The sequence below is a fragment of the Trachurus japonicus genome, chromosome 17, assembly GCF_045865225.1.
Source record: "Trachurus japonicus isolate A0001 chromosome 17, Traja_1.0".
In the NCBI taxonomy this organism is placed as follows: domain Eukaryota; kingdom Metazoa; phylum Chordata; class Actinopteri; order Carangiformes; family Carangidae; genus Trachurus; species Trachurus japonicus.
The window spans coordinates 4,446,487-4,462,957 of NC_140923.1; the positions used below are offsets into that span (position 1 = coordinate 4,446,487).

Genomic DNA, 16,471 nt, shown 5'->3' on the forward strand with positions numbered 1-16,471 from the left:
GACCTCAGACAGATCTAACCTAACAGCTCCCTACATGGTCATTTAGTGCTGATAGCCTGCATACACCTGTCTGTCGGCCCTGTTAGGAAACATCCAGAGAAATAATGACTCTCAGACGTCAGTTATTTCCGTGGCACAGAGGCATAAATAGCCTTTGAATGACACCCAGTGGGCCGAGGAGCTTCCTGCTCATTACAGCCTCGGATCCACCTCCACCTCTCCTCCCAATTACCGGTCCATCCAACGCCCAGGAATACAGATACAGCAGGACATGAACCAAGATGGCCGCTGCCTATGGAGAGGCTACAGCTTAATAGCTAATAAACACAAGCTACATTGGCCCTGAAGGTTCAACTATAAAGAAAACACACACAAAAAAAAAGACAAAAATGTGCTACTACAATATCACAAAACAACTTCATCAATGTGACAAAAGCTCCCAACACAACAGGAAGTGTTTCTGGAGGACACAACAGAGTGAGGTACCAGGCTAAAGAAGGCTAATGCTAAGCTAACGTAGGCTACAGTCCATGTGATCAATAACATGTAAATCGTGTGATATTGACGTTCTAATTAACCAAACAAACTCAGCTTATCCACCTTTTTTCGAATGTCAAAAACGTGAGCCGCGGTTTTGCTCTTCCGGTGGAATTTTATGTTTACGTTTCCATGGTTTCGGTAGTCGTGTTAAATGCATGGAATTTATTTATTTTTCAATGGCTTTTAACAATGGATATCACACAAATTGACATCCATGTTAAAAGCCAGCGTTAATAGATCCATGCGTTTACCGCAATTATGACAACGACAAAAAACCATGGAAACGTATAAACGTACAATTCCACCAAAACCGGCTTCATCATCTGAAATGATTGAAGAAACATTACTATTTCTGTGTGTGTGTTTTGTGTTGCTATGTGTTGTAGCCTATTTATTCAGTTTGGGGGAATCACAGTGTCTAGAAAGCATCAGTGGCTGCAGCTGACAGGGACAGCTAACGGTAGCTAAGCTAACGGTAGCTAAGCTAACGGCGGTAGCTAAGCTAACACCAGGACGTCAGCTGTTAAAACCCTCCCGTTGTCGGACACGACATGAAACTACTCCAGTTAGCTCAGTCATGTTGGAACTCAGATATCCGCTGGAGAAAATATTATTTCATGGAGCGTTTATTGAGTCACTGAGTTATTAAAGTCAAACAGGTAGCTAACCGTTAGCTCGGCTAATCTATGACTAATTACAAAAAAGTGCACACATAAATAGTAATGTTTGTCCAATCATTGGTTTTATAAACTTTACAAACACCAGATTAGTCTAAACGGCGATATAGTAACATGAAAAATGGTTTACGGAGGTAGTTGGCTAGTAGGCTACATTCTTCCAGTCTTTATGCTAAGCTAGGCTAACCCTACCTGAGCTCCCTGCTGCAGAGATCCATCATCTCATCTCTGACTTATCATCTTTTACAAAATGTCTGTTTCTGTGTCAAACCCCCCAAACCCCACCCCACATGCTGTGTATGTGTGTGTGTGTGTGTGTGTGTGTGTGTGTGTGTGGTTACATGTCTCAGCTGCATGTTGGTGAGTCGACCCGGTCGTTGGAGCGTCTCGCTGAGCGTCATCAGCGATGCAGCAGGCGGTCGGCCGCCGGCCTGTCAATCAATCACACTCACTGGGGGCTCGGCGGGCAGGGAGCTGCATGCAGATGAAACAAACACACACACACACACACCCTCTCTCCCCCCCAACACGCCGTGCTTCACCACAGGGGGAGGGTGGAGAAGATATGAATTATTCACTCACACACACACACACAGTGTATAGGCCTATGTGTGTGTTTGCAGGTAGGAAGTGTGTGTGTGTGTGTGTGTGTGTGTGTGTGTCATGCTCCACTGGCTGAGGTTGAGGGTGAATATCTACAACATGATGTATGGGGGAGATGAGAGAGTGACAGAGACATATGAGCGTTTATCATTGCAGTCACCTCTGAGTTATCAGTAAAACACAAAGCTGCACACCCCCGACGACATCTGAAACCAAACCACTGTAACAACGTGTCAGAGAAACACCGAGGCCCTTTAATTAACGACAAGCAGCAACATCACTATTTAAAAAATACTCCATCACATTATACGGCAGTGTGGTGTCATGTCATTGTATATTCATAGTCGTATATTTGTATATTGTATATTTGATTAGTTTTACTCACAATTATAATTTTTGGGTCTTTTGCCTTTAATTGACAGGACAATAGAGATGGACAGGTAATGGGGAGGCAGAGAGAAGGGGAATTACATGCAGCAAAGGGCACGCCAGGGGATTCAAACCAGGGCTGGCTGCTTTTAAAAAAACATCTTTTACATACAGTCTATAGCTGTGGTGAGGACTATGACCTCTGTAAATGGGGCACCTGCTCAACCCAGTGAGCTAAACGACACCCCATTATAATAACTATTAATGGTTTTGTAATTCATTATATTCAAATTTGACTTATTTGACTGAGAGAATTTGTTTATTTTCAATTTAATTTAATTTGAATGTTCAAACTTATATACTTATACACTTAAATAATTAATAAACAAATTCTCTCAGTCAAATAAGTCCAATTTGAAAATAGGCTATATATACATACATATGCACATTAATTTACTGCACCACAGTAGCATGACGTCAGAGTGCAGAACCTGGGACTGACTGTATGTAATTTCAAATTTTCAATTTAATTTAATTTAATTTAAATGTTCAGACTTATATAGGTAGCCTTTATACGAGTGTAGGGCCTGGGACTGACTGACTATATTTTATAACTATTATAAGATAGTTAAAGATACTTTATTAATCCTTTGCAGGAAATTACAATGTTACCAGCAGCAGATGACAACACAAGACCACACACACGCATCATCCACAAAAATACACAATAACAACAACATTGCACAACCCGTTAAAACATGTGTAAGTGAATAAGAGCAGCAAGGTCTAAAATAAGTTTTTAAGTAAGATTACTTGTATTCAATATTTTACTTGTATTAAATATATTTGAATTCCACGAATTGTATTTAATTTAATTAATTTTGTTCTATTTAATTTAATTTATTTTATATTATTTTATTATTTACAGCAGCCGTTCACCCTCCGCCCCAGCAGGTGGCGGTGACGCGCTCAGTGCTACCGGAAGCAGCAGCAGCAGAGGAGGAAGAAGCAGAACAAGATGGCGGCGGCCTGGTGCCGATGCTAACACCAGTAGCTGTAACACTGACACTCAGCCCGTCTCTGTGGAGGATTTCAGCCGTTTAAAGTCCTTTTTTTTTTTTTATAAACTTGACCGATAACCGATGAGTTCACTGACAATAAATCTTTGCGTTACGTGCAAGTTCGTAGCAACAGCATGACTTCGCCACCAGCGGCTATAACGTTAGCCACCTAGCCCGGCTGTAGCTCTCGGTTGCCCCTGACAACGGACCGGAAACAAAACAAACTGTGGCTCGAACAGGTTAGCACGGGTTTATTTTTCGATTTTATTTGATCTTATCGTATCTCGTATCAAGCCGAGTATCCGCCGCCGCCACTGCCGCCGGTGAGGAGCGGAGCGGAGCGGCTGATGGCGGAGGACGGCCACCGGCGGGGGGAGGAGGAGGACCGCGGCCCCGGGGCGGCTCACCACGGCTTCGTGCTGATGGAGAGTTTACTGGAGAAACTGAAGCTGCTCAACTACGAGGAGGAAGTTCTGACCAGACACAACATGAAGAACCTGTCCAGGTGAGGAGCAGGAGCAGGAGGGGAAACAAAACAAGGCGTTTATATAAAGTACAATATAAAGTCAAGAAGACACTACAGGCAAAAACACTATTTTCTTTGTTGTTGTTGAGATTTTGGGCTATTTTGCTTCCTTCACACGTCTTCTTTCACAATAGTGGAAAGAAACGGGTAGAAAATCCACGTTAAAGGTATAATATGTAGGAATTCCCCCCATCTAGCGGTGCGGTTGCATATCTGAACGTATTCTTGATGATGCATTCACGTGAAATGGGGCAGACGTCAGACAGACAACAGACGCTGCATGTAACAGGATAAACAAGTGGTCCGCCAGCACGAGGCAAAACAATACAGGCGTGACAATATGTTGTCATGGTGATGTGGTATTGTTTTACCGTCTTTCTCTGGTGGAGTAAAATGACATCCGGTTGGTTTGCCGACGGCCGTCTGCCTGACTACACCTGAATGCAACATCAGTGCCTCCGTCCTTCCTCACACTACACAGTGAACAATGATGTGGCTCCAAAAATTATAATTTATTTTCTATAAACAACAAATCATAAAAGTATGATTGACAATGCAGTTTTACAGTACAAAGTACAGGTCGTTTTCTCAAAATGGGGTTTTGAGCTAGAAATCTCCACTTCAGCAGCACTTACAGACACCAAACCTTCCACTTTGATTCCTTTATATATTCTGAAGGTTTTTACAGAGGGGATTGTTGATACAGGCTATCATTCACAGCCTGATTTATACAACATTTTATCTCTTAAAACATGGAGAAATTAGATTTTTTTTAGGGCTGGTGACAGTATTTTCTCATTTACAGAGTGATAAAAAAGAGATATCCAAAATCCTCCTCTGTAAAACTTCTGACTCTAATATGTCAACAAAATAAAACAAATCTAATAAAACAATTTTGAAAGTGGCTTCATCCATTGATCAGATTTGTGTTCTGGAAATGTATGCAAATTTAGCGCATATTTAATTAGATATTACCTAATTTACATAATATACATTAACATCACAAACATTAAGAATAATTTGCTGCTGAAATATGAATATGAGGAGGCTCCATGTGTGATTTCAGATTATATCGTTTACAGGTTGAACAAACCTGTCAAAGCTTTATTAATGTCACACACAACACACAATGAAACAGTCATAAAGTGAATAAATAAAACAAAGATTAAAGTGTGTTTTGTTTTCTCCCTCCCTCAGACATTACTTTGTGTCCAGTCCGTACCTGGCGTCCAACCCCGGCGAGCAGTTCTACCTGTTCACCGTCATCGCGGCGTGGCTCATCACCATGGCGGGCCGGCCGTTCACCGAGCCGCAGGAGCACGACGAGCCCAACGCCACCGTGTCCAACATCCTGGCCGAGCTCAGGGCCTTCGTGAGTCACAGAGCTGTTAATATTTAATCCTTAGTGAGATTGGAAAGGAAAAAACGGACAAGAACGAAACAAAGAAACTGATAAAACCACAACAAAGTTACAAAAAAATGATCATCATCGAATGTCTGAGGAGATTCAGAGTCTGGTTGATTAATTTACAACCTCAGTCGCCCAACGTGCTGCACAACATGAAGACAGTCCAGTTCCAGCAAATATACGTAAATTAAAACAGTAGGAAAACAACAAAGATTAAAGGGATAGTTCAACATTTTGTTTTAGAGGTAAATTCATGCAAAACCGCTGATGCGTGTTGCCTTCAGGGACAGTTTTTCATCAACAGTCTCTGTATTTCCCTCTAAAACAACTCTGACTGGTAACGTTGTGTTATTATCTCATAGCGTGGTGAATGTGCAGCTCACAACTTGTCCACCAGAGCGTTGTGGAGTTGTTGGATTGTGTATTTGATGAGTTTGATGAGGGGAAACCAAGAAATCCCATAATGAGCCTCCGTAGCGTAGCTCTGAGCAGCTCACGGCTCTGCTCCGCCGTTCTAAAAACAGCTTGCACCGACAATTAAAGGTAACGAACCTACTGCTATGACTATAGGGATTATGGCAATGGGACAATTTGCCAAAATGTTGAACTATCCCTTTAACAATGTAAGTTAAGACTTAAGACAATAGAAACAATCACTAGAATAAGATAAAATACCAATTAAAGCTAATAACAGGATAAAAGTCAAGGTGTCAACTGTAGTGAGAAGAGGTTTGACTTTAACACAGATTTAAACTATAGATAAATATTTAACAGCTTTAGCCTTTAATGGTAAATGAGAAAAAAACATCTGAGTCTCTCTGTCTGTCTCTGTGTCTCTCCGTCTCAGGGAGTGAAGGTGGACTTCCCTCCCTCCAAGCTGAAGTCCGGCTCTGGAGAGTTTGTGTGTCTGGTTCTGGACCGACTGGCTGAGGAGGCTCTGAGGAGGAGCAGCTTCTCCTTCAGGAGGTAACGCGGCTTTCCTCCGCCACGCTGTGACATCATCATAACGTAGAAATATGTAACATTATACAACAAGTAGTTCCTTCCGACCAAGCAATCTGATTGGTCAATAAGACATTTAGAACGTGCTCAAATCAGCATTACAGCACGGCTGACTCATCACTAAAAATATTACTAAATCACAAACTACATTGACCTCCTGTAGGTTGTTCCTGACAGCTGCCACAGTCACATTTATAGAACAATATTTATTATTATTTTTTGTTAATATATTGTAAACTTCCCCGTTACAGCCGAGAGGATTGTCTCCCTCCCATGTGTGTAACGTTACAAAGTCGGAGAGACACGAGTTGTGATCGCGGTGAATATGTTTTTTAAAATATGGCCTGGAGCTGAATATTTCATTGGATAAAACGGAGGTGATTACCTGTATGTTTCTCTCTCTCCCTCTCTCTCGCTTGCGCCTTTTGGGCTTTTACTAAATAATCTTCATTTACATGCAGAGTTTGCGGTTGTAGAAGCTACATCTGTGAAAGGAAAAAAAACGGCATCTTTGTTATAACTTGGGCGATCATTTGTGCAGTGTTGATTTAGTTCGGGAAAGTCCGAGACCGCGTTAAAACATGAACGTCAGCTCAGAGTTCACTCATCTGGGACTAGAAAATCATTTCTGTTGCTAGGTCGTTACTAAGGTTCGGACTATTTGCTGTAGAGGTGAACTAGGTTCCATTACACATAGGAGTCTACTGACGTGACTGATTGTGTTTCAGTTATTAGTCAGACCCCATTTATTTCCATGGAAACGGGAAGCACACTCGCAAAAAACTTTAAATTTTGAGAGCAAAACGTCCATCAACATGAATATTTATTTAATTTTACGCTCTATTTTGTTGGTAATTGTTGTATAATCGCAATAATATTGCTTAAGGAAGCAAATATGAAATCCCTCCGCCCTGCAGGCAATATTTTTTTTCGTAGGATGAGTCCGGGAAAGTCCCGCCTTCCCTGCCTCTGATTGGCTGGATGAATTCTCCTTCGATTGACGTCATCTCACAACAGTACTGTAGTAAACTAAAATACACACAACTGAAAAATGAAATGTAATCAGATGCCATGGCGTAGCGGTTTGCGTTTTCACCTGCGGTGTGGTGAATCCGAGTTCGATCCCCGCTGGTTTCACATTTTTAAAAAAATTAGTTTTTAAATTAATATTCCAAGTTTACATTTTGAGTTTGAGAGAAGTGTAATTGTGCCATTGGTTGGGTTTAGGCAATGAAGAAAGGAGTTGGTTAAGTTTAGTAAAAAGACCAGGTAGAGGCTAGACAGGCCAGTAGAGAGAGTCCAAGTAGATCCAGGCACTTATCACGCTTTGCCGACAGCCTGCGTTTCACAGCCGTTACACAGCCGTTTCACAACCAAAACAAACAACCAATCAGGCGAGAGCCCTTCTAGCCAATCAGAGTCGAAAATGGAGCCCATCTAGCCAATCAGAGGCGGGAACGGCGGGAAAGGCGGGACTTTCCCGGACTCATCCTACGAAAAAAAATATCGCGCCCTGCAGCCCTGTCTGGAATGTAGTTGTGACTTCATTTACCTCTAAAACAACTCTGTTTAATAATGTTACATGTTTATCTCATAGCGTGAACGGTGACGTCACGGTGACATCACGGTGACATCACCTCTCTCTGTTTCAGACCGACCTACCCGACAGAAACCACAGAGGAAGAGTCGGTGATGGAGGACGACGCCGAGCTGACACTCAGCAAAGTGGAGGAGGAGATGATCGTAGGTTTCTGCTGCTTCTTCTCCTCCTTCTGTTTCTTCTTGTTCTTATTCTGTTTCTCCTTCTTTTCCTTCTTCTCCTTCGCTGTGTTGTAAATCTCCCCCCATCACGGATGTAGTTCTCTAACTATATAGTGTGTTCAACATTTTGTAGTGTTGTTTGAATTCTCCGCGGTTAATTTCATCCACTATGTAGTGGACGAGAAAACACCCACAATGCACCGCGAAATTGAGTGAACAAGCGACGTACACTACTTTCTACTCCCGTATCCCACAATGCAATGCGGTCGTGTTTTACCAGAGCAAGCTAATTAGCATGTTAGCTACCATTTCTTTAGGTTTTTTACCAATAAACTCCTCAGACGTATTTGCCTTCACTCCGTTTGCCCGAGCAGCAGGAGTTGAGCAGCAGCATCCGAACATTAACAGGCAGCATTAAATCAATCTAATAAAGAAACTGTAGTAGAATATGTAGTAAATACGAGCTAACGAGCTAAGCTAATAGCCACAGCTCACGGTCGGGACACACAACAGTAGTCGACCAAACCAAACTTCCGATATTTCAACAGTTTATTGTCCGAGAAACACAACCACACAGAATCACATCCTCAAGTGTTCCCGCAGGTGTCCGGTTTTTCTTATTTTGTTTTTATGTGTCCGGTTTGTTTCATACATCCATACAGCTAATGATGTCATCTCTCGGTCGTGTGTGTGTGTGTGTGTGTGTGTCTAGGAGGAGCCTGACGACGAGGACGACAACGTGATGGACCTGGAGGCTCTGAAGCTTCGGACCAGTCACAGCGTGAGTTCAGCAGCAGCTCCTAACCCGCCGTGTTAGTGTTAACGGTCAGGGAATCGAACCCGGTCCCCCGTGACAGTCACACTGTGGTGTGGTTGTGTCCCGACAGGAAGTGGAACCGTGCTCCAAGCCGGACGACATCCTGGAGGCCAAGGTGGACGCCGCCGAGTGGAGGCTGGAGGTGGAGAGAGTTCTTCCTCAGCTCAAAGTCACGATACGGACGGACAACAAGGTGAGAGGCCACGCCCCTTTAGCTAAGCCCCGCCCACTAATATAGGACACGCCCCCTTTAGCTAAGCCCCGCCCACTCAGACAGGCCACGCCCTTCGTATCCACCACTTTATTTTCCCATGATCCATTGCGTCACACCACAACAGAAGTCGGTTTTAGTAGCATTCTAGCGAGCGGCTAACTGGTAGCGTTAGCCACCGGTGTAGGCACCAAATGTGGGGGCTCCGGGCTGCCAAAACCGCCCTGACTAATCTGATGTTTGTCAAGTCTATACAATGAGTTACCAAACAAACACCACCACTTCTGTGTGCACGCCTCTGCAACTAGTCATGGCTATCGTAGCCGTTAGCTTCGCTGCCGCTGACAGCTAACAGCAGCAGCAAACTAACATCAGGACGTCAGCTGTTAAAACCCTCCCGTTGTCGGACACGACATGAAACTACTCCAGTTAGCTCAGTCTTGTTGTAACTAGGATATCCACTGGGAAAAAAAATGTTTTCATGGGCCGTTTATTGAGTTATTTAAGACACTGCTAACGGCTAACAGCTAACGGTTAGCCCAGCTAACGTTAATCTAAAATGTAATAAATGGAGTGTCATGGCGACACCCAGCGTCGTTCTCCGGAAAGTGGTGGATAGGCCGCGGCCTTCGTATAGGCCACAGGCTACGCCTCCTTTATCTAAGCCCCACCCACTCACTGCAGCTTTTTTGTTTTCTTTTCAAAATAAAAGCATCTCCTAATATCAACACCAACAGAGTGAGTGTTAAAGATCTGAAGGCTGAGAGTGTGTGTGCGCGTGTGTGTGTGTGTGTGTGTGTGTGTGTGTGTGCGTGTAGGACTGGCGGATCCACGTGGACCAGATGCATCAACACAGAGACGGGATCAAGTCCTCACTCAAAGACGCCAAGGTGCGTTCACTGACCCTACGTAGATGGATAGATTTTATTTGTCATGTCTGATTTATCTATCCACTTTTCTGTTTCTTGTATTTTCTTTAATTTTCTAATATTATTTTTATTATTTCTTATTATACTTCATTTATTTTCTTGTTTTTGTAATTGTGATTCAGTTCAGTGTGGCGCCAGATCACTGACATTAAAGTTTGTCGTTGTAATAGAAGTTGTTTGTTATTTTACACTGTCGATTTCTCACAGTGTCAGTTACTGGCAGGGTTTTGGCGTGGAGGGGAGGGGCTGGAGGTGCGTGAACGTAAAAAGGGAAATTTAAAAGTTCTGTTTTCAATACCAAATTATAATGTCATTGATCTGGCTCCATGGTGCAGTAGAGAGATGATCCTGGACAAAAAAGAGAAACTTTATTTTATTGAGCATGTTTTGGCTGAAATAACAAATAAAGTTAAATCCAAGGTGGAGCAGCTCAGGTGGTGATGTCACCTCTCCTCCCCCTCCTTTTCTTTTAACCCAGTGCTCTGTGTTTCCTCCTCTGTGCTCTGGTTTGTATACGATGACAATAAAGAGCCGTCTGTGTCCTCTGTGTCTGTTCAGAGTTACCTGGACAAGCTGCAGGAGGACATCGGTAAGACTCTGGAGAAGGTGAGCAGCCGAGAGAAATACATCAACAACCAGCTGGAGCATCTGATCCAGGAATACCGGAGCGCCCAGGCACGACTCAGCCAGGTAGGTTCACCTGGACCGGGACATTCACCTGTCCAGCAGACCAGCTGCTGCTCTTCTAACCTTCAAATCTCCTCCTGGGCAGAGTCGAGATGTTTCTGAGTCTTTAATGTTTGGTAACGTCAGAGAGAATCCACTGTGATGGTCGTAGCTGCAGCTGGAAACATGATTCACTGCTGCAGATAAAATGTTGAAATGTGAATATTGTGACTGAACTGTTGTTGTTAGATGAGTGTTTCACATTAACACAGAGTTCCCACTTGTCCTAGAAAACCTGGGAAATGGTTGACCAATTTTCCAGTCATGGAAAAAACATGGAAAATGAGAAAAAAGGTCAAATGTCCTGGAAAAGCTTCAGTTGTCCTGGAAAATGATTTACCACATCAGCTACCAGAGCTCTATTTGCCGTTTTCAGACTCACTAAGGATTTATTTTCTTTAAAAAAAGTGCCTAGTGAGAAAACTAGAGACTTTGAGTTGATGAGTGTTTCCATGTTTGTGCTGTTCTATGATAAATTCATAGACATTTTCTAAGCGTGTAACTGTAAGAGATTATTGCATAGACTGCACATCTTTAAACCAGACTTCTGGGGCTGGGAGAGGAAGAAACATAGAAACAAAAATGTACAAAATTAAGGTACAACTGTCGAAAAGAAGACTTCTGCAAAGCATGAACGGGACAGAGGATGTAGAATAACACGTCTGTCAGACTGGAGCCGCTGAAAATGTCCTGGGAAATGATTTCAAGAAAAGAGTGTGAACCCTGTAACACGGTTCCTTAGTCTGTGGTGACGTGTTGGCTGATTATTATCACACGTTTCTTACGTACAGCTCCTTTAATACTTAGTTAATCGGTTTAGTTTAGTTATAAAAGTGTTATAAATTCAGATTGTTGTTGTAATAAAACACAGGAAACATAGAGACACGAACACGTAGGTTTGATTTCACAGCCGTGAACATTTCACATGTTGAATTTATATATATTTAAAAAAAATGAAGATAAAAGTGAAGGAGGAGTTGATCAGAGTGTTTTTCTGTCTCTGTGTTCAGGCGAAGGAGCGCTACCAGCAGGCCAGCGGAGGAGTGACGGAGAGGACCAGAGTCCTGGCCGAGGTCAGTGAACGCACCATCAACACAAACACAAAGACACGGTTTAATCCTTTAACTCTCCTGTTGTGTCAGGGAAGGAAGGAAGGAAGGAAGGAAGGAAGGAAGGAAGGAAGGAAGGACAAAGGGAGAGATGGGAGGAAAGAAGGAAGGGAAAAATTAAGAAAAGAAAGATGGAAGGAGGGAACAGATTGGGTCAATTGGATCAAAAGAGGAAGGAAGAAGAAGTAAGGACGAAGGGAAAGATGGGAGGAAAGAAGGAAGGAAAGATAGAAGGAGGGAGAACAGATTGGGTCAACTGGGTCAAAAAGAAAGGAAGGAAGGAAGGGAAAAAGGATGTGGACAGAAGGAAGGGAAAAAGAAAGGAAAGAAAGATGGAGGGAGGGAACAGATTAGGTCAAGGAAGGAAGCAGAAGGAGGGACAAAGGAAGGAAGGAAGGAAGGAAGATGAACAGAATGGGTCAATTGGGTCAAAAAGGAAGGAAGAAGTAAGGACGAAGGGAAGGAAGAAAGGAAGGGGAAAAGGATCGTAGAAAGAAGGAAGGAAAAAGGAAGGAAAGAAATATGGAGAGAGGGAACAGATTGGGTCAATTAGATCAAAAGAGGAAGGAAGAAGAAGTAAGGATGAAGGGAAGGGAGGAAGGAAGGAAGTAAGGATGAAGGGAAGGAAGGAAGGAAGGAAGGAAGGGGAAAAGAAAGGAAAGAAAAATGGAGGGAAGGAACAGATTAGGTCAACGAAGGAAGCAGAAGGACGGACGAAGGAAGGAAGGAAGGAAGGAAGGGGAAAAGGAAGGAAAGAAGGAAGGATGGAGGGGAGCAGATTAATTTGACCCAGAAGAACAACAGGAGGGTTAATCCTTTAATGTGGAAACACCACAGCTGATCCCTGGTCAGATCTACAGCGCCACCGTGTGGTTCAAACACGTCACTGCAGCTGCTTCACAACACAGTTACAGCTGCAGCTCAGCACATTAGAATAACATCTAATTATAACATCATGGAGAAGTCTATAGAGCATAAAGATGGAGAAACTTTACAGAAAAACAACATTTACATATTACATTTTTAAATTATTTTTTTGTAATATTCACATTTTTTTAGATACTGAATTTGAGATTTTCATTACATTTGAGCCATAATCATTGCAATTAAAATAAATTAAATGAAAAAAGACACGAAAAGTTCCATTCTGTGTGTTATGGGTCTATATAATGTGTTAGTTTCACTTTTTAAATGAGATTAATGACATAAATGAACTTTTCCATGATATTCTAATTTATTGAGATGCAAACAAATGTGTAAATGAGCCTTTAAATCCATATTTATGATCGATTGATTGTCTATTAATCAGAACGGAGCAGAAACAGATTGAAACTAGCATGTTTATACAACAGTAAGAGCGAGTAAGGACTGATTTCAAAATAAAGGTAACCTTCAAAAACGGATTCAGTTGCATAGTTTACAAGTTGGTGTAGATTTTCAAAGTAAAAGCAGCACTAAAGTTTCTTCTTGTCACTGTGAATTCCCTGTAAATTCAGATTGATATTGAAAGGTAACGAGCCGTTATTACAGAACTATTATCATGTAGCGCCTTTATTTTGAAATCAGTCCTCACGTTACTTGAAGGTGGGAACTTCTCAAGTCAGAAAAAAAATATTTTACTCTGAAAAAATGAATGCAACAAACCTTCCGTAGAAGCTCCTTCTGAAAACTATAACTTCTGAGTCGTACTTGAACGCACCACGAGCGACAGGAAGTGACGTCATGGCCTGTGTTGCAGGTGAGCGAGGAGCTGGAGAAGGTGAAGCAGGAGATGGAGGAGAAAGGAAGCAGCATGTCGGACGGAGGTGAAGCTCTCAACTCTCTCATCTTTTATTTTCACCTTTACTGCACCGTTTTGTCCTTGGTGCTGTATGACAACTGGCAAGCGGATTTAACATTTAAAAGCTAAGTTTGACTCTCCGGGATTAACATTGTAGATATCAACAACGTCTTTCTGACTCGTCGTAATCACATTTTGAATAGTTGGATTTTTTATTCAAGATATCTGTAATTCAGTTTTACTATGTCAAGCCATTTTAACATTTAAAAGCCAGACTGGATGTGTGTTGTAGATCTCTGTAATTCAGTTTTGCCTCTTGTCAAAAAGAACATTTTAGAGATCCACAACTACATTCTTCCTAGGACAAATGGCGTCACTTTAACCATTCATGTGTATGGGGGTTTGTCATTACAGATATCTACAATTAAAGGGATAGTAGCATTTTTTTAAAAGTGTGGTTGTATGATCTCCAAATAGCCCCTAAGTACTTTAATTGCAGTAGAAGACTCTCTGCACTCCTCCCGTTAGCAACGCCAGCCCATAATAGCCCTGCCCAGAGATTTACAACATACATTGTTGTGAACAGACCCAAAGAAACGGCCTATTTTCTCGGCCTAAAAGACGTTTTACGTGAAAAAAAATACACAGTTCCATTGTTCGCTATAATATAATTTTTTCCAGCCCTTCAAAGTGCAGCAAAAACACAGTTTTTATTTGGACCTAACCAACTCACGTATCCCTCCGCCCAGGGTTAGCGCCCGCTGATCAGCAGTTGGTTAGGTCCAAATAAAAACTGTGTTTTTCCTGCACTTTGAGGGGCTGGAAAAAATTATATTATAGCGAACAATGGAACTGTGTATTTTTTTTTCAGGTAAAACCTCTTTTAGGCCACGAAAATAGGCCGTTTCTTTCTTTCTTTGGGTCTGTTCACAGCACTGTATGTTGTAAATCTCTGGGCAGGGCTATTATGGGCTGGCGTTGCTAACGGGAGGAGTGCAGAGAGTCTTCTACTGCAATTAAAGTACTTAGGGGCTATTTGTAGATCATACAACCACACTTTAAAAAAATGCTACTATCCCTTTAAGTTGCAGATATCCACTATGTGAATTACAGATATCTGTAACTGAATTCAGCTAGTACTAATTCCAGTTACAGATATCTACAACGTCATTTCTCCTAGTCAGATTCAGAAAACACAGGATAAGATGTAAATTTCTGTGCGAGCACATACAAAAGAACTGGTGGACTTGCCGGTGAATAGTGGATAGTAAGTAGGTAAGTCAAATTTTGGGACGTGTTCCTCTGGCTCATTGGGTGTTTCGGCCTTTATCACTATACACCCTCAACAGAGGCGGCCAGCTACAGGCTGATCAGGCCCGAGCTTGCGTCCCATGCCCAATCAGTCAGTTAACTTGCTTTGTTGTCAAGTAGCAGACATCTCGGGGGATATATGGCTTGCTAGCTGGGTGCCCAAGAGGGGTCGTTCCTCTTCAGCCAAAGCCACTGGCTGCTCCTCTCTGCTGCTTCTGATGCAGTTTTGATAGCTGCACGTTGGCTCTGGCCCCTGACTCCCAAGTCCCCTAGCAGCTTGGTGGTAGATGTTGCCACAAACCCCCTGCATCCGACCTCCACTGGGCGGACCTCTGTGTTCCAGCCGCGATGTTGTGCTTCAGCAGCTAGCTCTGCATAGCGCAGATGTTTTCGCTCATATGCCTCGTCCATGGAGTCCTCCCAGGGTACGGTGAGCTCAATGATGTAAACCTTCTTCAGAGACGGGGACCAGAGCACCACATCAGGTCTCAGGGTGGTCGTGGCTATCTCTGGAGGAAACACCAGCTGCCTGCCAATGTCCGCCAGGAGTTTCCAGTCTCGTGCTAGGCACAGCTGGTGTCTCTCTGCTGCTGTAGGGTTGCTCCTAGCAGCTGTAGCCCCTTCACGGACAAAGTTAACTGTTCGTGAGGGGTTAGATGTTGGCAGTGGTAGGGAGTTGGTGCTAGATCGTTTTCCTTCCAGTGTGGACACAAGGCACTTAAGTACTTGGTTGTGGCGCCAAGTATATCGCCCCTGGGTGAGACTTGTCCTACACCCTGTGAGAATGTGACGGAGGGAGGCTGGTCTGGAGCACAGAGCACACCCGGGTTCTTCACCAAACCACTGATGGAGACTTAATTTCAGATATCTGAAAAGGGACATGTAGATATCTTTAATTGAGGTGAATTAAGGATTTCTTGAACTGGAATTATGACTAGTCAGAATCAAATTGTAGATATCTCAAACTGGAATTAGTACTAGTTGTAATTCAGTTACAGATATCTGTAATTCACATAGTGGATATCTGCAACTGAATTGTAGATATCTGTAATGACAAACCCCATACACATGAATGGTTAAAGTGACGTCATTTGTCCTAGGAAGAACGTAGTTGTGGATCTGAAATGTTCTTTTTGACTCGGCAAAACTGAATTACAGATATCTATGTCAAGCCATTTTAACATTTAAAAGCCAGACTGGATATGTGTTGTAGATATCTGTAATTCAGTTTTTCCTCTAGTCGAAAAGAATATTTCAGATCCACAACTACGTTCTTCCTAGGACAAATGAAAAATTTCTTTTTTCCCCGGTTACAGTCTGAACTTTCTGTTTTTCTTTCTATAACATTGTGATTATCAGCGGGGTAAATTCCTCACATGCCTCCATCATGTTATAGTGGAAACATCACAGAGTGTTGCAGCTAAAAATAGAGAGAAGCTCTGACCGGAAACACCAGATAATGAGACTTAAAGTGTCCAGATTAGAGAAAACAGGAGGAAATAATCTATACATTTATTATAATTGATAATAAACGATAATAAAAAATAATAAAAATAAACTATAGGAAGAAGCAGAAGTACAGGAGTGAGTCTGTGTGACAGAATTATACACATTACATGAGTAGGAATATGATTTTATAAT

The 16,471-nt window shown here is 42.4% G+C and overlaps 1 protein-coding gene across 1 annotated transcript in view; it reads left to right on the plus strand.

Annotated features, from left to right (window-relative positions):
- Positions 1-3,578: 3,578 nt before the first annotated feature.
- The window catches only part of ift57 (intraflagellar transport 57 homolog (Chlamydomonas)), a 15,532-nt gene continuing 2,639 nt past the window's right edge, over positions 3,579-16,471 (plus strand). The window contains exons 1-10 of the mRNA XM_085805336.1: positions 3,579-3,755; positions 4,974-5,148; positions 6,032-6,150; positions 7,839-7,929; positions 8,660-8,728; positions 8,835-8,957; positions 9,794-9,865; positions 10,463-10,594; positions 11,641-11,703; positions 13,478-13,544. Coding sequence (XP_085661462.1) covers positions 3,598-3,755; positions 4,974-5,148; positions 6,032-6,150; positions 7,839-7,929; positions 8,660-8,728; positions 8,835-8,957; positions 9,794-9,865; positions 10,463-10,594; positions 11,641-11,703; positions 13,478-13,544 — 1,069 coding nt within the window. The 5' untranslated portion in view covers positions 3,579-3,597. The remainder of the gene's footprint in view (positions 3,756-4,973; positions 5,149-6,031; positions 6,151-7,838; positions 7,930-8,659; positions 8,729-8,834; positions 8,958-9,793; positions 9,866-10,462; positions 10,595-11,640; positions 11,704-13,477; positions 13,545-16,471) is intronic.